Below are 21,632 nucleotides of genomic sequence, written 5' to 3' on the forward strand. Positions count from 1 at the left end.
TATTATCCCCCGACCCAGAGGCAACCATTACTAATATTTTGGCATAATCAGTTCCTTTAATCTCCTTTCTATGCATAATTTTTACTATGTGGCTGAGATACTATAACTGAAATTTCATAATCGGCTTTTTGTTTGACATTATTGTATTTGCATTTCCCATGGCATTAAAAAAACTCTTTAGCCACCAATTTTAATGGCTATACAATATTCCATATATAAATTAATTGGGGCATTTGGGTTCTTTTTAAATTTCCCTTTAATAAATATGATGAAAAAAATCTTTGTGAACAGATCTTTGAATGACTGGTTATCTTCTTAAATTAAATTTTGACAAATAGAATTTACTATTAATACATCAAATATTTTAATATTTTAAGGCTTTGAATACTAATTTCCTGTTTTCTTTCCAGAAAGATTATGTCAGATTATAATCTTACCTAACATACTCTATCTGGCATTGAATATTATGCCAATTTTAAAAGCAAGAATTATGCATTCATAAAAGACCAATGTCTCACACAAGGACCTTAATGTGTCTGAGCAACAACATGGCAGGATGTTAGTAACAGATCACGTTTACAGAGGACTTGTTTGTTCCTGGTAGAATTTTAGCATTTTACAAATACTTATTACAATGGGCCTATGAAATAAGTACTATTATTATCCAAATTTACAGATGAGAAAACTGAGGCAGGACTATGAACTGTGCACTGCAATTCCAGGATACCATTCATATAGACTGTGATCTGAACTGAGGCTCTTGGAGTTAGACAATGAAGTGGCCCTCAACTAAGGCCAGAGCTTAAGTAACCCGGCCAGTTTCCACATCTAGTTAGTGCAGTAATTACTCTGAACTCATGATCACTGAGCTTGGCTGCTGTCTCAGTACTACTCTTTCCCTGATCAATTAATTTCCTACTCTCTGTAATCAAGACTTCAAACCATCTCCACCCTTGCCAAACCTCCCTCTGCAGCTCACCCTTTCTCCCTGCATGCCCACAACCTGGCTCACCCATTTCTCCCTTTATTCTATGCAGAACTCCTTGCCTTGTAATTCTCCAGGAAAAGAGATGTCATCAGTCAGTAATTTGCTCCTCTTCCCACTGCAGACAAACCTATCTACATTTACCCCATTGCTGTCAGTGACAAGGAAAGTGGTCCTTCTTCCGTCTGAGATAAACCTGCCTCCCGTGCAGTGAATTTCATCCCCTTCACTACTCACCATCCCTTCGAGAGGGTCTCCTTAATCTTTCTGTGTATCTCACTTTTATTCAAAGTTCCTTCTATCTTTCTAATGTTAAAGCAAACAAACTCCACTTCCCCTGCAGTGATGGTGGCTCTCCTCTCTCTGACAGCAAAACTTTCCTAAGGAACGGTCTGCAGATGCTTTGCGCATTTCCTCTCTTCCACTTACTGTTCAACTTCCTCAGCACTGGATGAAACTATCTTCCTAAGTTTGCCCTTGGCCTCCATATTGATATATCCAGAAGGCATGTATCTCCAGGAGTCACCTTCACTGACTTTCCAGTAGCATTCAATGCAACTGAACTTTCAATTTTCTATCCTTTTTTAAAAAGCGGTTTACCTTCATTTTCATGACAACCCTCTCCTGGTTTCTTTTCTACTTTTTTGGATATTCATTTTTAGTCAACTTTGTTGGTTGATCTTCTTCCACTGCCCAAATCTTAATCCTAAACCTTTTGACTTTGTCCCCTTGTCCTTTCTCTCCTCCCTCCTTTCCTCCTCCCTCATCAGGTGAAGTCATCTGCTCCGAGGCTTTGGTTCCAAAAGCCAGACTCCAGTGGTCACCTCCCACCCAAGTGCTCTGTTTTGAAGTGTATAGCCCTGCACTTCCTCACAGACATCTCCCTCTGAATGTCTCATAACTAGCTTACATTGGACAGGCCCCAGACAGAGCTTGCAACTTTCCCCTTCAAGCTATGCTTCCTGTAGTCCTCCCTTTCTCCATTTTCATCTCCAGCACTGGACACAGTATCTTAGATTCCAAAAAATGTTACTTGATGAATGAGCGAGTGCACCTAACACTGCGTGTTTATTGTTGACACTGCTCAATCAGCATTTTTGTCACTCATACTATATTCAAAGCAAATTGTAATGATTCTTAATGTGTGCTGTCTGATTTTGTAATCTCCTTCACAATACATTCAGAAGCCAATTTTGCTAAATGTTGCAGTTTTTTTGTTGATGTGGCCAGAAAGCCAGAGAACAGCTAGGTGAGCTTTGTAGTTTATAACCAATGCCCTTTTGAGTCATGAAGCTGAGCTTTCGCTGATTTTTTTTTTTTTCTTATGCTTGGAAGAACAAAGTGAACTGATTTAAGATTTTCTTCCTGTGGCTAGGCATGCTGGCTCACGCTTGTAATCCCAGAGCTTTGGGAAGCCAATGTGGGAGGATTGCTTAAGGCTAAGAGTTCAAGACCAGCCTGGGTAACATATCAAGACTCCCATCTCTACAAAAAAAAAATGTTTTTAAATAGCCAGGTGTGGTGACATGTACCTGTAGTCCCAGCTACTCAGAAGACTGAGGCGGGAGGATTGCTTGAGCCCTGGAGGTCAAGGCTGCATCGAGCTTTGATCATGTCACTGCACTCCAACCTGGGCAACAGAGTAAGACTTTATCTCTGAGAAAAAAAAAGATTTCCTTTCTTTGTGTTTTTTCATATTGGAGAAGCAGCTGGACTAGTACCATAGGAGAAAAGGTTCCCTTAACCCACTACTGGGTCAAGAGATATGGAAAAATACGAGAAATGACTATGATATGGGTTCTAAAATACCATTTATACTACTTTTAACTCATTATAAACACTGGGAGCAGGAAAATCTGTACCAGAGAATACAAACCAGAAAATAATTTGGGGCCGGGTGTGGTGTCTCATGCCTGTAATCCCAGCAATTTGGGAGGCAGAGGTGGGCAGATCACTTAATGTCAGGAGTTCGAGACCAGCCTGGCCAACATAGTGAAACCCGTCTCTCCTAAAAATCCAAAAAAATTAGCCGGGTGTTGTTGCACACACCTGTAGTCCCAGCTACTTGGGAGAACGAGGCATGAGAATCACTTGAACCTGGGAGGCGGAGGTTCCACTGAGCTGAGATAGCGCCACTGCAGTCTAGCCTGGGCGACAGAGCAAGAGTACATCTCAAAATAATAATCATAATAATTTAGAAATAGAATATGCAGTTTTATATAGATGTGATCACATGTACACTCAGCAAAGGGTCTGGAGATGAAGCCTAACAACACCTTCAGCCCCCTCTGCTTGAATCCCCCTTCAGTGGAGACAGAGGTGAGGTATAAATGTTTAATAGCTGGCCTGCTTGAGGGAAAAATGGCCTGATTTGAAGTGCTTGTCAGTTTCCATTGTGTGAATACCCCCATTACTGCTTTCAAGTGACCAACATGATGGCACTGAACAGGGTTGGGAAGGGATGAGTCTTAGCTTATCATTATATAATATTTCCACCAGTCAGATAGAGTGGATGTAAATGACCTCAGGCACACAGACAGTAGTAAAACATAGGGAAACAATTAAAAAGTTATGAATTTGGAGTATTTATAACCTTTGTTTTAATATAATTATTTAAGTTTATGTAATTTAATTTTTAGTAGTGGCCAGATTTAACAACGACTCGCGAAATTCCTGAGCTTCAGCACACCACTGAAAAGCACCCATAGGGTGAACCAGTAAATTCTGTTCCTTTCAACGAATGTGTACCGATTTTAACAAAGTAGTATGGGCCTTAGTTTAAGCAAGCCTAGGTTCAGCTCCTTGGTCTCCTACCAGCCACTGACATAGAGCAAGATATTTGACCTCTCTGAACCTGAGTTTTCTCACCTCAAAAATTAGGAATCAATCCTTACACGATTATTTTGAGGATTAAATGAGATAAAGTATGTCAAAAGCTAGGAGCATAGTGGTTCTTATCACTTTTTCAGTCTTCCTTGGGGAGGATTCGTAAACTCATTATTCTCGATTATTTTAATTGCTTACTCTTTTTCCTCAGGAAGGTCTCCAAATCCTACAGGACAAATAAGACTCCTATCTATTTTCTTGCTAGTTACAAGCCGTTTCTTTATTTGTGCTGTTATGATATAGGGAAAAAGTGAAAATCTACTGAACTAAGGTGACAGAGAGAAGTCATAGACAAATAACAATAGAGCGTTCCTTGTGACATTAGGCAGAATTAATGTTGGAAAAGCATTGAGATTTAAAGAGGGCTTGATAACTCTTGTTTTGGTGTTTGCAGAAAATTTTTCTTATAGCTTTATGAAAATATCTTATTTTGAAAGATAACAATCAACTATGTCTTTATAGTTGAATGTTATAATTATAAAAGCATAATTATTCCTTATTTTGTTATATTTCCTAACATCAGAAATAGATGGATTGTTTTTTAAAGAAAAAGAATCACATTCAATTTCTCACTACTCACTCCTTTCTTTTCTTAAAAGCCAATTTGGTATATAGGTGAATCTTAATGTTTTTACAAATATATTGATTATTTTGTAGAAAGCAAGATCTCATGAAATAAATCTCTTCTGACTTGACAAAATGATATGGTATCCCTTCATTTGTTTCCACAAAAATTATTAATTTAAAAGATGAGCCCCAGTTAAGGATTTTCTTTTTGTTTTAGTAAGGAGCTGAAAAATCAAAAGAGAATGTGCCTGTGAAATGCACACAAAGTTGCTTCTATATGTGATATAATACTTAGGAGACCTGAGCTTGATTATATACTAATGTACTATGCTATTGATTGATGAGTGAGAGCAATGAATTATTATACTTGAATTGCTGTTTGCAAGGCTTTTTAACTATCTCAGAAAACAAACTAACGGTTTGAGAAAAAGCTTTAACAATAAATGGGTGCCAAAAGGACATAATTCACCATCTAAGCAGTTTGGTTTGGAGAAAAAAATATATTAACTTCATCTAGTCCTTGGGGCTTTGTGGCAATAAATATTGATTTGATATGAAAAATAGCTATCTACTGTAGTTAATAGTGTTAAGGACACTTTACCTGTTAAAAAGAGGGAAAATGCAACAAAATATGAGCTCCAGGGTTATGTTGGTGAGCAGATCCATTGTATGTTAATAATTTTATTTATAAAACACCACTCCCTATCGATTTTTTTTAAAGCAGGCATAAAGTTGCTGAGAAAGCATTTCACACATGTTCCCATTGGTTTTCTTTTCACCCCGATACTGGTTGTCTCGTAACACTGAGGAAAAAGTGAAGGATTCTAACAATGTTGGTCTTCTTTCCTTTTTTTTTGGGGGGGGGGGGATTGGTTTGGTTTGGTTTTGCTCATACTTTTTTTTAAGCGCACACCTGCACCCCTTCAAAGAGGTTACCCTTTTTAGAACCTACAACTTTCTCCCCACAGTGCCTCAGTACCGGGCCCCATTTTCGGTGGACAGCAATTTGTCTGTGGTGTGTGTGAACTGGAGTGGCACTTTCTTCCTGAACGGCCCACTAAAGGAGTACGTGTTAACCGATGGAGGGCGACGCGTGTACAGCGGCTTCGACACCACCCTCTACATACCGAGAACGGCGGACAAAAGTTAGTTTCTGACTCCTGTTTCTCAGTGTGGAAGGCGCTCTGTTCCCCAGCTTTACGGGACGTTAAATCTGAAAGCTGACCAGCAGATGCTCACCATTAAAATGTCCTGGTTTAAGTGTCCACTTCTTGTGGAAAAGTTACTGCTTAGGATAAATAAGGTTTTCTTTCCTTCCCATTTGCAGCTTGACAGCACTGCAGTTATAATGTGGTTCAAGGGGACAGTGCTGCCTCCACAGGACTGGAGGGTCCCCAGGAAGGGATAAGACCGAAGGGCAAGTTGGGGTCACAAAAGAAATAGCACCCATACGTAGTCAATGACTACCCTAAAATAATACACTTATAGCGACTTCATAGATTTTCTTGCTGTATCTCCAGTCTCCAAACAGAGCCCTATCAGGAAATAACTATCTCCAACTCAAAAGGATCTGAGTAAGGGGTTTCCTTCACCTTCCTTGATATCAGCCCCTGAAAGAACCATCTTGTCCCTCTAAGATGGAGTTCCTTCTTCCTGTTTACTTACACATCCCTTTTCTCTTTGCCTTGTTTTTAAATTGAATTAAGAAAATGCTTTACAAGGCACTAAGTATTTTCTAGTGATCAGCATGCTCACAGGACCAATGCTCACTGTACAATTTAGTGATTAATGGGTATTTTATCTTGGTGTAAGGTAGAGGTAAACAGTGAACTCCAGCATTGCATGTATAGTCAGAGAAACTTAATAAATTTTTACAAAGATTCAGCTACGCATGTTCATAGTTACCGTTCATGGTCACCTGGGCAGCTCATTGGGAAGGAAAGGTGGCCTGGTGGTTGGCAGACACAGGTTCTACCTGGCCGGGCCTCTAACCATCTGTGTAACCTTGCAAGGGTCACTTCCCTCAGGTTCCTGGCCATTGAAAGAACAATTTAGACCATGTGATTTCTAGGATCCCTTTTGAGCTCTCCTGTTCGGTAAGAAACTCTAGGTCATTTAGTGGAAAGTACACCTGTACATTTTAAAGGAAGGGTTTAAACCGTGTGCAGAACAAGATGCGCTTTGTGTATATCCTTTACTTCTCTGTTATTCTTTTCCTTTGCTGTATAAGCTCTAATTTTTCTTAGCTCTATTACTTATGGATAGGCTATTATTACACTAATGATAGCTTTTTTTCTTGAACATTTTAAAATTAGAAATAATTTTGAATATTATATAAAACGTTCTAACTTGCTCTGAAATCCTCTTTTTCATGCTATGATGCATTGCTCTTTTAAAAGCATGTGCCCTATTTGTAGGTGTTGAATGAACAAGCCATTTACCAGCTCTTCCTTTTGTCTAGCCTTCTTTTTCCAGGTCATCTGCACGACTGATGAAGGAAGTGTTAAGACACCATTGATCCAATATGATACCTCTACTGGACTTGGTAAACAACTCGTATTATACTTGGTGTAACACCTATTCATTTTCCTCAAGAAACACACATATGTTTGTTTATACATACTTGGGGTCTTAACGTATTAGCGCCGACTATACAGAAGAAATTGTGCCAAGTGTTGTCAGGACTTTTTTTTTTTTTTTTTTTTTTTGAGACAGAGTCTTGCTCAGTCACCCAGGCTGGAGTGCAGTGGTGCTATCTCGGCTCACTGCAACCTCCGCCTCCTGGGTTCAAGCAATTCTCCTGCCTCAGCCTCCCAAGTAGCTGGGATAAGGCACGCACCACCACACCCAGCTAATTTTTTGTATTTTTAGTAGAGACGGGGTTTCACTGTGTTAGCCAGGCTGGTCTCAATCCCCTGACCTCGTGATCCACCCGCCTCAGCCTCCCAAAGTGCTGGGATTACAGGTGTGAGCCACCATGCCCAGCCAGAAATTTTTTTTAAAGTCCTCATGGAACTTATATTAGGCAAGGAGTTACAACATACTTTTTTTTTTTTTTTTTTTTTTTTTGACAGAGTCTTACTCTGTTGCCCAGGCTGGAGTGCAGTGGTGCAATCTCGGCTCACTGCAGCCTCCAGCTCCAGGTTCAAGTGATTCTCCTGCCTCAGCCTCCCGAGTCATGCCTGGCTGATTTTTGTATTTACAGTAGAGATGGGGTTTCATTGTGTCAGCCAGGGAGGTCTCGAACTCCTGATCACAAGTGATCCACCCACATTGGCCTCCCAAAATGTTGGAATTACAGGCGTGAGGCACCGCACCTGAATATACTCTTAAACATACTCTTAAAATGCCAGAATATACTCTTAAAATGCCAAACATTGAATTGTAAATATGGAAAAGACCAGAGAGCTCAAACTAAATTTTTCTCCTAACCACAAGCCCTGTCAATAAAGTATTGTATGACTTCATGTACATAAAGGTGATTTACAGAGGAAGTTAGAGGAGAGATCAGAAGAAGAAAGAAATATTCAGCCAATTCATGTTGATCATAATGTTAATAGTCTGGATTCAAAGCCTAGAATGACAAATTTGAAAAGTGTCTTTTATCCTCCATAAAAGAGTATGATTGACTGTTGATATCAAGTAATTTAGCTCAAGGGATACAATTTTAATTTTTAAGGAGCATCTTTTAAATTCAGTTTCACTCGTAGTCTCTGAATCTAACATTTGTGATACTTTATAAAAGCAAATTAGAGAAATGCCAAATCTTTTCCATTAAAACAGATTTGGAATTGATATCCTATTTTAAATTCCAGTAATTAATGACATATCAAATTTGCATTTATATATCAGGTTTTTTTGAAAAATAAAAGTGTCCAAAATTTCTGAAACACAATAAAACATATATATTATTGTCGAAGACAGTTTCAATTTGTAAAAATAACATATTATTCTATGTTTCCAAACTTTACATGTCTGGATGTCATATAAAATTTCCTACAACACTTAATTCCTCTCATATGGCTTATTTCATTTAATAGCAGTGGTACGATAGAACAGACCTCATTCGGTATTCTGTTAGCAACTCCAATATTCCCCCAAGTGGACAAGTGGAGGTCTAAGGGACACAGGATTATCCAGGAATGCTCTGCTAGCTTGTTACTGGGATGAGAACACCAACATGGATTTTCTATTGACTTCTGGCCTGGGACGTTTTCTTTGCAATGGTTTGCCAAGTTAAGTACACGTAAGAATCACCCCAGTGTGCTTGTTTATTATAGTTTCCTGGGCCTCTGGCAGAGATTCAGACTCAAGGAGGCTCAGAATCTGCTCTTTAAATAAGTCCTGCCCAGTGATTCTGACACAGGGCTCAGGACCATGTATCGAGTGATGCTGGAAAACCAAGGTTGCTCACCTTCTAAGCCCTGCCAGTCTAGTTTCCTTGGTGAATGGGAAGTGTGTTGTTCCTGAAGACAGGCCATCAACAGAGAGGGATTTACTCTGACTGGCTGTGGTTTCAGTTTTTCTTTAGATCTGAGGCCCAGTCACCAGAGTTCCAACCCCTGACAGTGAACCTCCCATGTGATGCACAGGTGGAGCCCCTTAAGGTGAAGGGGTACTTTGAAAAGACAGAAGGGAAGGGATAAAGGGACACCATCCTGATATCGAGGTCTTCATAAAAAGGAGAAATCCCTGGTTGGCTCATGAACAAGAACTGAGGGTTTCCATTGTGTCTGGAGGCCAGGCTCTGGGCAGAGCAGAGGGAGGGAACTCTGAGGATTGCGCAACGCTCTGGCAGATTCCAAGATGTGCTGCCCAACTAATATCCGTCGTCAGTTCTAATTTTCATGGTGTAACTTTGAAAAACACTCCTGTTCCCTTGCCTGGAGGCAGCCTCCAAGCAGGAGAGTGGCGGAGACCTCATTTTCCTCTGACTGTTTTAAGGGCTATTTCTCTTTTGAGACTTCCCTCGGGCAGGCTGCCCTCCCTTCCCCTACGGGCTGTGGAGCAAGGCGCCCACTGGGCCCATCAGATCAGTTTCTGGAGTTACAGCCAAAGAGTTTTTTCCTCTCTGTGCCACACACAGAGGAGACAACTCTTTTAGTGTGCCACCTAGGCTGGTTGGTTTTTAATCAAATGACACACATTGGTTCCTAATTAGGGGAATTTTGACCTGCTGGAGCTTGATTGGAGTGTTGACTCAACCCTTTATTTTAGAGATGGCAAGCAAAGGTCAGAGTCCAATATTTATTCACAGAGCTGATTGGCAGCAGAGTTAAGGTTGGGAAAGTTTAGTTTTAGTCACTTTCTCTTCCTGCCTTTAATATTTTCACCCCAGTTCTGAACTTTTTTCCTTTAAGTCTTTCCCTGGGAGTGTGAGTGTGAAGTACCGGGCAGGCCCACAAAGTTCTAGGGGAGCTGAAAACGGGGAGATTTGTCCAGTGAGTGAGTAGGCTTTGCAGTTGGGTCTGTTTGTTTTTCTGACCTGGCTGTAGGTATTAGATTTAGATGAGCAGCTCTCTGACTCACAGCTCCACACCAGCCTGTGTGGCCACTGCATTGGATCCACAGGTTTCTGTGCTGGCTCCAGCAGTGGCTGGGTGGGAGCAGATCTCTGGCCACCCCACCCCCACCCCTGCCACACCCCTGCTTAGCTTGCCAAGCTGACAACATAATTTCACTGCCTTTGACTGTCCTGCATGATCCTTGTCAGCCTCTCTCCTATCTTCCCCACAAGACTTAATAAACCTGCCTGGCCGGGCGCGGTAGCTCATGCCTGTAATCCCAACATGTTGGAAGGCCGACATGGGCGGATCACGAGGTCAGGAGACTGAGACCATCCTGGCCAACATAGTGAAAACCCATCTCTACTAAAAATGCAAAAATTAGCTGGGCGTGGTGGCGGGCACCTGTAATCCCAGCTACTTGGGAGGCTGAGGCAGGAGAATCACTTGAACCCAAGAGGCAGAGGTTGTAGTGAGCCGAGATCACACCACTGCACTCCAACCTGGGTGACAGAGCAAGACTCCATCTCAATAAATAAATAAATAAATAAATAAAAGAATAATAATAATAATAATCCTGCCCACCCTTCATCCCTGTAAAGACCTAAGCATAGGGCCTGGCACCAGGTACATTATTGTTAAACATGAGCTACTTTTACTAATACTAACCTCATGTGTAGAGACTCACATCAACTGAACTCTCAATGTGTGAACACCAAGCAAAGGTAAGTGGCCCCAGTGCTAAAAGATTTCTTTCCATAGGAAGCTTTCCCAGTGCATTTGGGTGATGGTTTGCAGAGCTTTTGCTCTTTAACAGAGAGGCCATGTAAAGACAACACAGAAGCAAACACAGGCTGTTAATATCATAATGGAAAATGGAATCTGATGCTTCAAAATTCAGTTTACACAAAATGTCAGGAATGGGACTGTTGCATGAAACAAGGACACCTCAGATCTCCAAGCAGTGATTTTGTTTGTGACTCTGCAGCAACAATAGTAAGGGTCCCAGTCCCTCATGAGAACCCAAACAAGGACTTTGCTCCCAAGGCACACAGTTATGAAACAGGTGACCCTCAAGGTTACTTTGGTAACCCCTTTTAAAAATTGCTCCCCACACTCCCATCTTTCCCAGGGATTTGGCAAGGCAGTGGTGATTTCCAACCTGAGCAGCAGCGCCAGAAGTGTCAGCAAGGCCTCTCAAGGGCTGTAAGCATCTCGTTATAACCCAGCAACCCACTGAACCATTACCCCAGCCTGCACACAAGTGCAAACAAGCACCAAGAGGCAAACTGCTTTCAACTCCTCTCTAATTTACGATCAAACAGCAGGGCCAGAGATGACAAAATTGCTTTCTGAAATAACATTTCCCCTTTCTTTCTCTGGGTTTTGCAGGCTTGGTCCTAACAACACCTGGAGAAAAGAAGGGATCGCAGAGCAAAAGCACAGAGTTCTACAGCGAGCTGTGGTTCATAGTGTTAATGGCGATTCTGGGCTTGATCTTGTTGGCCATTTTTCTGTCACTGATACTACAAAGAAAAATCCATAAAGAGCCTTATATCAGAGAAAGACCTCCCTTGGTACCTCTTCAAAAGAGGATGTCTCCATTGAATGTTTACCCACCTGGGGAAAACCATATGGTATGTCTGTAGAGGTGTGGCCCCATTTCCCTATCACTGGACTAGAATACTTGTTTTCCTTCTGAGAAAAATGTGTCATAGCCATAGTAACAAGGAACCAGATGTAAGTTATGTTTCACTAAGTGTGGGGAACAAGAGAGGCTAACCCTAGAACAGCTTTCTCAACTTTGGCTGCACATCAGAATCACTTGGAAAGCTTTAAAAATATCACTGCCTGGACTTCATCCAAAAAATTCTCATTTCCTTGGTCTTGAGTAGGGCCTGAAGATCGGTATTCTTTTCTTCACTCCAAAAGTGATTTTAATGTGTAACTAGGGATGAGTATTTCTGCCCTGTAAGTGTAAGCCAGGGCCTGGTGGAGAAGACTTGTATGTTGAGATTACCTGGGGAAATTATAGGTTGTATTGCTGTGTAATTTGGTGGGGGGGAATGGGCATTAAAAGGGGGAGATGGGGAGGGAGGGGCTAAAGTGTTAGCGGTGCTCAGTCTGTCCTCTGGTCCTGACACCCTGTGCCACAGGGGATAGATGGCTCCTCTTAGCTCTAGACCACTCACTCCCAAAATAGTAGGTCCAGTAAAGGTCTAGTGGGAGAGGGCCTCATCACTTGGTAGTGCAGGACAGTCATTGCCCAGAGCACTCATTGAAGAGTAAAAGGTGATTTAATTCCATGGTGCACTCTGCTGTGAGGCTATGTCTACCTGGAAGAGGAAAGGCTGCATTTTCTAATCCTCACCAGGTACCCATCTGTTCCCCAAAGCTGTGCGCCCACAGGGCTACATCTCCCTGAGGAGGTGCCTTTTTTCCAGTTTGCACTAAGGTTCTATATTAGCTAGTGGCTACCCTTGGCAGTACCAAAATTAAGCACAGAAGCCTGGTCAAGCTGCCTACAGTTCAACATTTAAAAACATAGCGGGGAGTGAACGCAGCAGCATTGTCTGCCTTCAGACCTCTTCACTTTTCCAGCGCTCAGCGATGAATGATCACTGGTTAAGCCCCAACATGGCTGGATCAGACCTAAGTAGCAGGAGTGTTGGGGGCACAAAAGGGCAGTGGGCCCCCTGAGGTCCGTGGTTTGTGGCTGGTGTGGGAGGTAGCAATGGGACAATGATGTGGTGGTGGAGAAGCAAAGAAGGCACTGGCCAACACCACTGGGGCCTTGGCTCTCTCTCTCTCTCTAGTCATATCTGTCCCACTCCCCTTCTCACTGATCCTCCTCGGAGCCTCCTTCCTCCCTCAGCCCATCAGACAAGCTCTGAGCACAGGGCCATTGCTGCTGCGGCTCCTTGGGTGACTCACACTCTTGCTTCATTCACATCTCTGCCCAAACGTCACCTCCCATTCTATGGAAAATTTCCTAGCCCCGTAACCCACTTCTTTTCTTTTCCATAGGATTTCTCACATAACACTAAATCAGATATGTTTGTCTGACTCCTGAAATAGAATGTAAGCTCCCAAGATCAAAGATCTTGTGGGCCTCTTCCTGTTGTATGTGCCCCCAGCACCCGGAACAGTGCCTGGCATATCACAGGCACTCCATGAATGTTTGTTGAATGAATGAATGTCGAGTGACCATTTCAAACCACGGGCCGTTTGCTCCTGTTCAGTGAATAGTCATTAGGAGATTCTCACTGAAGAGCAGATATTTCAAAATTTTTCCTTGTTAAAGCATAACTTTCTTTAAGGAGCCCATGTTCTTAGAAGGCGCACTGCTGCTGGAGGAAGGCAGTGGACGAGAGAAGAAGGCAGGAGAGATCTGTTTAGCCTGGGAGATGAGCTAAATCGAACCTGGGGTCTGTGGAGTGCACAGCGTAGTGAAAGGAAAGTTCCCAGGCACTGTTGGGCACGTCTACTGTATAATGTGAGGTGTGGTTACAGGAAAGCATACCCACATACCAGCAGTGTCCAGAACTCATTTCAGTGATACATTATCCTGTCCTTGGACCCAGTCCCTACAGGCAGGCACCTCTGTATCAGAATCCTCCATGAGGAGGGACACTGTCTTCCTTACTTGGTTAACTTAGTGACCAGAAGACACTCCCACTCATTCTTGTGGGGATGTTATGTTACTCTGGATATAACCCCATTGCTCAGGGTTTTAATGAGTCTTGTTAAGCTTCGTTTTGTCAAAGTGAGGACCATGAACTGTCTGCATCAGCATCACATAGGAGGAGCAGGACCTGAAGTTCTGAGGGAGAAACTCAATAAGTTGCCATTTTAACTGGAACCTCAAGAAGTCTGGGCTGGGCGCGGTGGCTCACGCCTGTAATCCCAGCACTTTGGGAGGCTGAGGTGGGCAGATCATGAGATCAGGAGATCGAGACCATCCTGGCTAACACAGATGAAACCCCGTCTCTACTAAAAATACAAAAAATTAGCTGGGCGTGGTGGCGGATGCCTGTAGTCCCAGCTACTCAGGAGGCTGAGGCAGGAGAATGTCGTGAACCCAGGAGGTGGAGCTTGCAGTGAGCTGAGATCGCGCCACCCTACTCCAGCCTGGGTGACAGAGTGAGACTCCATCTCAAAAAAAAAAAAAAAAAAAAAGAAGTCTGAATCACAGCAAAATTTGAGAACAGCTGAAAATGAAATAATAATATAATACAAATCCTGTATGCAGTGTGCACTGTTTGATAACGAGTAGAAACAGGTGGTGGGAGGGGGCTGGTTAGACCTTGCAGTCCTGACACCACACAGGCTAAGCTACCTCTGGGGACAGACACAGTCTTCAGCTGGGAAAAGCAGACAAAAGAATGTAAACACCTTGTTCCTGCACACCCTTTACCATCAAGGAAATGCACAGTGGCACCCAACTGATTCTTTCACTGAATGGCCAAAACTGAGTCAGGTGTGAGGATGGGAAAGCAAGGAGGGACTGGGTGACTGCCAGGGCTCTGGTCTCAGGGAACTGGCTCATCCTGAGCATGGAGGCTGTTCATTGCAGGCAGGTCTCAGCAGAAGTGAAATCTGGGGTCTCCCGGGTACCGGGTGGAATTCCCCTGAGTCTGTTGAATCATAATTTAATCCTATCCAATTGACAGAGTGTACTTGCAAGTCTTCCTCTGTGGCTTTTTAAAAATATTTTTAAACCAAACTGCTCTCACAAAGTTGGAGACCATGAGAGACATGTCAAAAATTAGCTAAACTAAAGAGAGTACAATTTGCATTAGTAGAGCAAAATGAAGTCCTCGTTGGTGACCGTGGGCTCCTCATCTACTCATATGGGAAAGAATCCACTCAAGGGGAAGAATCTGAATAGGAACAAGCCAGATTCACCTGCTCAGTTTTCCAGATTGACTGTCTTTTCACTTGAGTAGGTCAATGAGCTATGCCCCTGCAGCGCGCGCACATACACACACACACACACACACACACACACTTCTCCCCTTCATTTGACAAGCTCGGGTTTCAGGGCTGGTGTGACCCTCTTCCAAGCACCCCATGTCTTGTGAACAGGTAAGATATCCTTTGAACATCAGTCCCAAACTGGCAAAAGGATTTTAGGCTATACTCTGAATGGAGAGAAATAGGCAGAGGTGCCAGGGAATGAGAGTGTCTTTTGTATTTCATCAACATTTTTCAAGACCACACAGTATATGATACAGCTAAGTTTAAGCTCAAGTTTTGCTTGTTATTTAATTACTGGTTTGAAGATCCTGTCATTCTCTGCAGTACTAAACAATTAATGGCAGTGGTACTTACCTTAGAAACTAATCAATTAATTTCCACTCACCAAGGGTTTTCATTATTATTATTATTTCTTTGTTTTTTGAGACAGTCTTTTTCTGTCACCCAGACTGGAATGCAGTGGCACAATCTCTGCTCACTGCAAACTCCGCCTACTGGATTCAAGCGATTCTCCTGCCTCAGCCTCCTGAGTAGGTGGGACTACAGGCGCCCACCACCATGCCCGGCTAATTTTTGTATTTTTAGTAGAAACGGGGTTTCACCATGTTGGCCAGGTTGGTCTAGAAATCCTGACCTCAAATGATCTACCCGCCTCAGCCTCCCAAAGTGCTGGGATTACAGGCATGAGACACCGCTCCCGGCTTCACTATGAGGTTTTAGCTGCAAAACCCAAGTTTCTCTCTCTCTCTCTCTCTCTATATATATATATGTATATATGTATATATACACACATACATACACACACACACATACACATATGCATGTATGTATCATAGGATATATATATATATATACACACACACACATCACAGCAGTATTACATATGGGTATGACAATGCTGTTGTTGGAGAAATGCAAAGAATGTGTTTAAAAGTGTTCCAAACATGGACTGATGCTACCATTTGTTCTCAGTTTGACTCTGTGGCTGATATATCTGATGTGTCAAGCAATGTCACCCTAAAAAGTTACACCATGCACTTTGAGGTACCTCTGTGTGCTGCATGAATGCATGATCTTTTGCATGGTGTGTTGACTGCACAGTGAAAAGCATCAATGACTTCCATATATCCGTTCCTTGGAAAGCTGAACAACATGAGTGAAAACTCTATTAAAAAAAAAAAACAAAGAAAAAGCAGAAACATTTCATTGATCGGATCAGCTAAATCAGAGCCCTCAGATATTTAGAGCAACTAGATTTTCTCTTACGGCACATTCTAGGTCTCAATTATGGAGTGACTTTGTCTTTCTGATGTTAATGTTAATATCAGACCTAATTTAATTTGGAGACTGGAATCCTAAAACAAAAGGGGGAACATGGAATGAGAAATGAGGAAGGAGTCAATTTCCCTACACAAATCCAGGACTTTTAAAGTGAAAGACAAACGGAGTTCACATAGTGGACAACCATGAAATAATATTGCTATCTTTGGCTGCTTTGGGGGAGGGGTGTTCTCAAGAGGGAGGCTCTGTGTTGACATGTATGGAGAAGATACCTTGTTCACCCCCCATCTGTCTGCCTTGCCCCACCACTTGGCAATGCAGAAAGCCGTTGCCCCACAGGGAACAACAGCCAGAGCACCAGTGCGTGAACTCTCTAGGTGCCAAAAACACTGGCCACCTAACTTGAGTATTAGTTCATCATCTTATTATTCTTACCAAGAAACCCGGGGTCACAGTGTTCCGGGTGCTCATAGCTGCTAAATTCTGTGGGTGCTGTTCCCTTCATTGACAAAGTGACAATTGTCAGGAGACAGTCGTTCCCTTCACTGACAATGTGTGAGACACAATCCTCTGTCATATTTCAAGCCCATATTCCTTATACGTGAATCACTCACAGCAACTTCCTTCTCAGGGATTAGCCGATACCAAAATTCCCCGGTCTGGGACACCCGTGAGTATCCGCAGCAACCGGAGCGCGTGTGTCCTGCGCATCCCGAGCCAAAGCCAAACCGGTCTAACCTACTCCCAGGGTTCTCTCCACCGTAGTGTCAGCCAGCTCATGGACGTTCAAGACAAGAAAGTCCTGATGGATGACTCGCTGTGGGAAGCCATCATGGGCCACAACAGTGGACTGGTGAGTTGGTTTCCTCATACGGGGCCTTTGCTAAATATCCCAGAAAAATACTGGTGTGGAACTGCCTGTACTTCGCCGAATGCAGCCCCATGGCACTCGCCTCTGAGCATTTACCCAGTGAAGTTTTAACAACTGGTTTACTAGCATTACTACAATTGTTTGATAAGCAGGGTAGAAACTTTGCCTTGTTCTGCTGGTATACAATAGATGCTTAAAAATAAATGCATATTGGTCGGGCATGGTGGCTCACAGTTGTAATCCCAGGACTTGGGTAGGCCGAGGTAGGCAGATCACCTGAGGACAGGAGTTTGAGACCTGCCTGGCCAACATGGTGAAACCCCATCTCTACTAAAAATACAAAAATTCTCCGGGCATGGTGGTGCGTGCCTGTAATCCCAGCTACTTGGGAGGCTGAGATAGGAGAATTGCTTGAACCCGGGAAGTGGAGGTTGCAGTGAGCCAAGATTGCACCATTGCACTCCAGCCTGGGCAACAGAGTGAGACTCTGTCTCAAATAATAATAATAATAATAATAATAATAATAATAATAATAATGTATAAATAAGCAGCAAACAAGTTATACTTCATAAACTTGGAGCAGAAGGTGACTGGAAACATTGGAATGGGCTTAAAACAAGGCATAAAGTACAAGCACTTGTTTTACTAAAATAAAAAATTTTAGTATGTCCACGTTTTACTATTGGTATATGGGTGGATGCAAAAAGAATATTTTGTATCAACAGGTGAACATGTTTGCTTTCCAAACACTTAGGAAATGATGACAAATGAGGCTGTTACTATTTATAAGCTTCATCTTTCATAATTTCAGTCCAGTGGGTACAAACAATTAGCTCTTTGAAAGGTAACCTCTTCGTAATATAATATTTATTATCAGCCTCTGAGTGGTTGCGATAACAAAAATCTTAGAATTTTTGCCAACCATCAAATTTCATTGTGCTGTCTTCTTAGATGCCTGCTGCAGTACCATTCCACTGGGCCAGTGAGAAAATAAACAGATAACCAGCTAGGAAGTTAGCTCCTCTATTTACTCCTCTGGGGTAAAATTATCCACCTCCATTTCTTTCAATCATCTGCTTCTGTTTTTTGGATTTACACTCCTCTTTCTCCTCCGAGTCCTCACTTTTCCTGCACTGAAAAGTTGATGCCTTCCATGAAGCCTTTCTTGACTAATAGCAAATAATAAAGGGAGTTCCCTGGATCCAGGTTCCCTAACACTATAAAAAAATGTACAGTCCTTCTCGCCTGTTCAGAATGATTATGTAATATATACATATCTATAATATGCATGATAAAATTACAGGCTGTTTGATGTTGTTGTAACTTCAATTACATTATTTCATTTCAGATCTAAAGTTTTTAAAAGGCAGGGATAATTATATTTGGTTGAAACAAGGAATTGCTAATTGATCATTTTTTTACATGCAAAACAGCAATTGCTACATGTTCAACATAATACATTGAAAGTTCAGATGAATTATTTCACCTAATCTTCACAAACTGTAGGAAGTAGGTTCTATTGTCATTCTCGTTTTTTTACAAAAAGAACTGAGGTTTAGAGAGGTGAGTGATTTAATGAGAGATTACACAGCTAGCAATTATTTTCATGGGTTTGGGTTCTTAAAAACATCATCTGACTATAGAACTCCTATTTGTAACTATTATACTGTATTGTCATTTTTGCTTGCTTTTTACAGTACTAATAATGGGCAATGTGCAACAGGACTCAGTACAAGCTTTTGAAGGTGCCAATACTTGGCAAGTTATCTGTCTATTGTAACATTGTAACCAACATTACTAATCCTATTTGATAAATACAAAATACAGCACAAGAGTGGGAAGAAATGGAACACAAATAGCTTGCATTCTGGCTCTTCCATTTACTATTTGAACTAAATCTTTATATATGTGTGTATATATATGTGTATATATATGGATCACCTGAGGTCAGGAGTTCAAGAACAGACTGGCCAACAGTCTGTTCTTTTGTATTTTTGTATTCTACTAAAAATACAAAAACTAGCTGTGTGTGTATATATGTATACACACACACACACACACACCCCACTCTACAGATGAGTAGACTGAGGTTTCTGAGGCTTAGAAAGGTTAAAATATGACACAATATAACCCTCAAACCAGATACACATTTTGAATTAGTCTAAAGTTCATATGTGCATGTGATGTGATCCTTTCAATGAGAAATTTAAGGCAAGGACTGTTGTAGACCTCACCATAGTGTTGAGAATAAAATGTTAAGCCTTTAATACTTATTACTTTTTACATATAATTGATATAACTATAAACTGATAGCAAATACTATTGATGGCAACTATTGTAGCCAATGATGATTGGCTTATTTTTCAGTATGTGGATGAAGAGGACCTGATGAACGCCATCAAGGGTTTCAGCTCAGTGACTAAGGAACACACCACATTCACGGACACCCACCTGTAAATGATGGAAGCCCGGAAGGCGTAACCCTGGAATGCAACCTCTGCACCCCTTTCCTCCTGGGTTATCACTGACATGTCATAAATGCTGAAAAGCCATTGTTTATTATCCTATAATTATTTAAAGAAATGACTGTTTTCGAAAGCATTCCTTCTTAATAGAGGTCTAAGAAATGATATTTTTCTAGTTGTCTGAAATGAGAAGTAATATTCATATAAAAATACTTGGTTTGCTCTTATTTTGTGGAAGACAAAGTATATAATTGTCACTTGGTTCTGTTTGGCAGTGATGCTACTGGTTAACTGAATAATCAGTGCCAATTTCAAGATGGTCTACAGTTGTTAGAAGTAGTAAGTTAGTTACTGGCTCAAAAACTAAATGATTCTATTGAAAGGATGTCACTGCTGTTCATTTCTATCTGCCATTTCTGTCAGGGTTGACATAATCCTGCAAGAACAGTTATTCTAATGATCACAGCTGCTAAATGAAATCCCAAACTTTGCACCAGGTCAATAAACTTTGCTGAAGGTTCTATTTATTTACAATACATAGGGTTACTCACCAAACTTTTTGACAAGGCAACATATAACTTACACATAAATGTCTCTGTTCTTGCATTTATGAGTTTTCCAAAAATCTAAGGAGTAAAAGGCTTATTTATACATTTTGAAGAGAAAACAAAGTGTTTCAATAGGAACACCTCGACTTGAACCAATGTTTTTATTTCACATATTTTATAGTTTTGAAACTCTAGTTTCTCTTAAAATTATCAATTCACTGAATATCAGAGAATACTGGTATCTTCAACTTAACACATTGCAAATGTAAACTACTGTTCTATTTGCAATATTTAACTAGGTGGCATGAAATTTTAAAAGCAAAAATGTATCTGTTCCTTCTAGCATTAACATATATACATGTAAAGACAAGACTACACCTATGTGTATATATATCATGTATATATTACTCTGTACAATATCCCTTCTTTCTGGAGAACTACCGATTATTTTAACCATAGAATCATTAAGAACAGATGATATGCAAGAGTACCAATTCTCATGGTTCAAAAATGTCTGTCATTTGCTCTAGTTGGATTACAAAGTCATTGGTCCAAGTCCAATGGCAAGAAAAATTTTCTTGCAAATCATCCACATAAAATCAAAGATATTTAAATTTGCTCTTCATGGAAAACAAAATAAGAAAACTTCTCATCTTCCTTCATCCTTAAAGGTCTTACTGACCCCAGGAAAATATTATGACTCTGTCTAACACACAATACTCACAATACTTTGTGAATCTACACCCAGAGGCAGGCATAAACTTGTAAAGGGATAGTCTTACTTACTTTGCCTGAAAACAATGAATTACCCCAGGGCCCAACAGTAAAAGATTATGGACTTTTGGGGTATTGAGATTTCATCCAGCTCTGTGAGAAAGCAGCTCCTCAGACTGACCAACTCCTAGACAGTTTGCCAACCATAAGTGTCAAAAGCACAGGCCAATATTAAGCAGAAGTTCTACCACCTTATTAGAACTGCTATAAGCAAAAACATCTGAAATAAATGTGCATATCTGACAGTGACTGTACATAATATGAAATATATAGTTCTCGCCAAGTTTTTATACTTTCTGAAATGAAAACATAGGATTGACTAGTTTACTGATGTTTATTCCCATATGCCGATTCTGGGACAATTAAGTTAAGGCTGGCACAAATAAGCATTAACCAAGGTTGTGTCCAGCTCCTGTGAGCTACTTAAGGTATATAGGGAAGGAGTGGTCACAAACTTGCATCCTAATCCTCGATGGACTCTTCTAAGAATAGTTTGCTAGTCACAAAGCATAGTCCACAAATACGCTTTGCTTGATTCAGAAGATTGAGCTTATCCTGATTTTTGAAAAATTAACCAGGTACCTTTATCGCTGTGTATTTTTAAAAGCACAGTATAAACTTTTGACAGAACACACAAAAAAATACAGAACTGCAGGAGATTTTATCTTGGATCATTATCCATTTAATCATCGAATTAGGCATGAACTCAGCTGAATCATTTACATTTTGAGTCCACAGCTTAGGGCAGACAGAAGTCTGTATGACTTCTGC

At 41.2% G+C, this 21,632-nt stretch overlaps 1 protein-coding gene and 1 pseudogene across 1 annotated transcript in view; both read left to right on the top strand.

Moving 5' to 3' along the window:
- The window catches only part of USH2A (usherin), a 790,277-nt gene extending 770,646 nt beyond the window's left edge, over nt 1–19,631 (top strand). Inside the window, exons 67-71 of the mRNA XM_021927201.2 lie at nt 5,407–5,583; nt 6,900–6,983; nt 11,335–11,579; nt 16,835–17,056; nt 19,442–19,631. Of these exons, the coding sequence (XP_021782893.2) occupies nt 5,407–5,583; nt 6,900–6,983; nt 11,335–11,579; nt 16,835–17,056; nt 19,442–19,531 (818 nt within the window). The 3' untranslated portion in view covers nt 19,532–19,631. The remainder of the gene's footprint in view (nt 1–5,406; nt 5,584–6,899; nt 6,984–11,334; nt 11,580–16,834; nt 17,057–19,441) is intronic.
- LOC116272128 lies at nt 16,030–16,116 on the top strand (annotated as a pseudogene).
- Nucleotides 19,632–21,632: the final 2,001 nt, after the last annotated feature.

Source organism: Papio anubis, chromosome 1 (genome assembly GCF_008728515.1).
Source record: "Papio anubis isolate 15944 chromosome 1, Panubis1.0, whole genome shotgun sequence".
Taxonomy (NCBI): domain Eukaryota; kingdom Metazoa; phylum Chordata; class Mammalia; order Primates; family Cercopithecidae; genus Papio; species Papio anubis.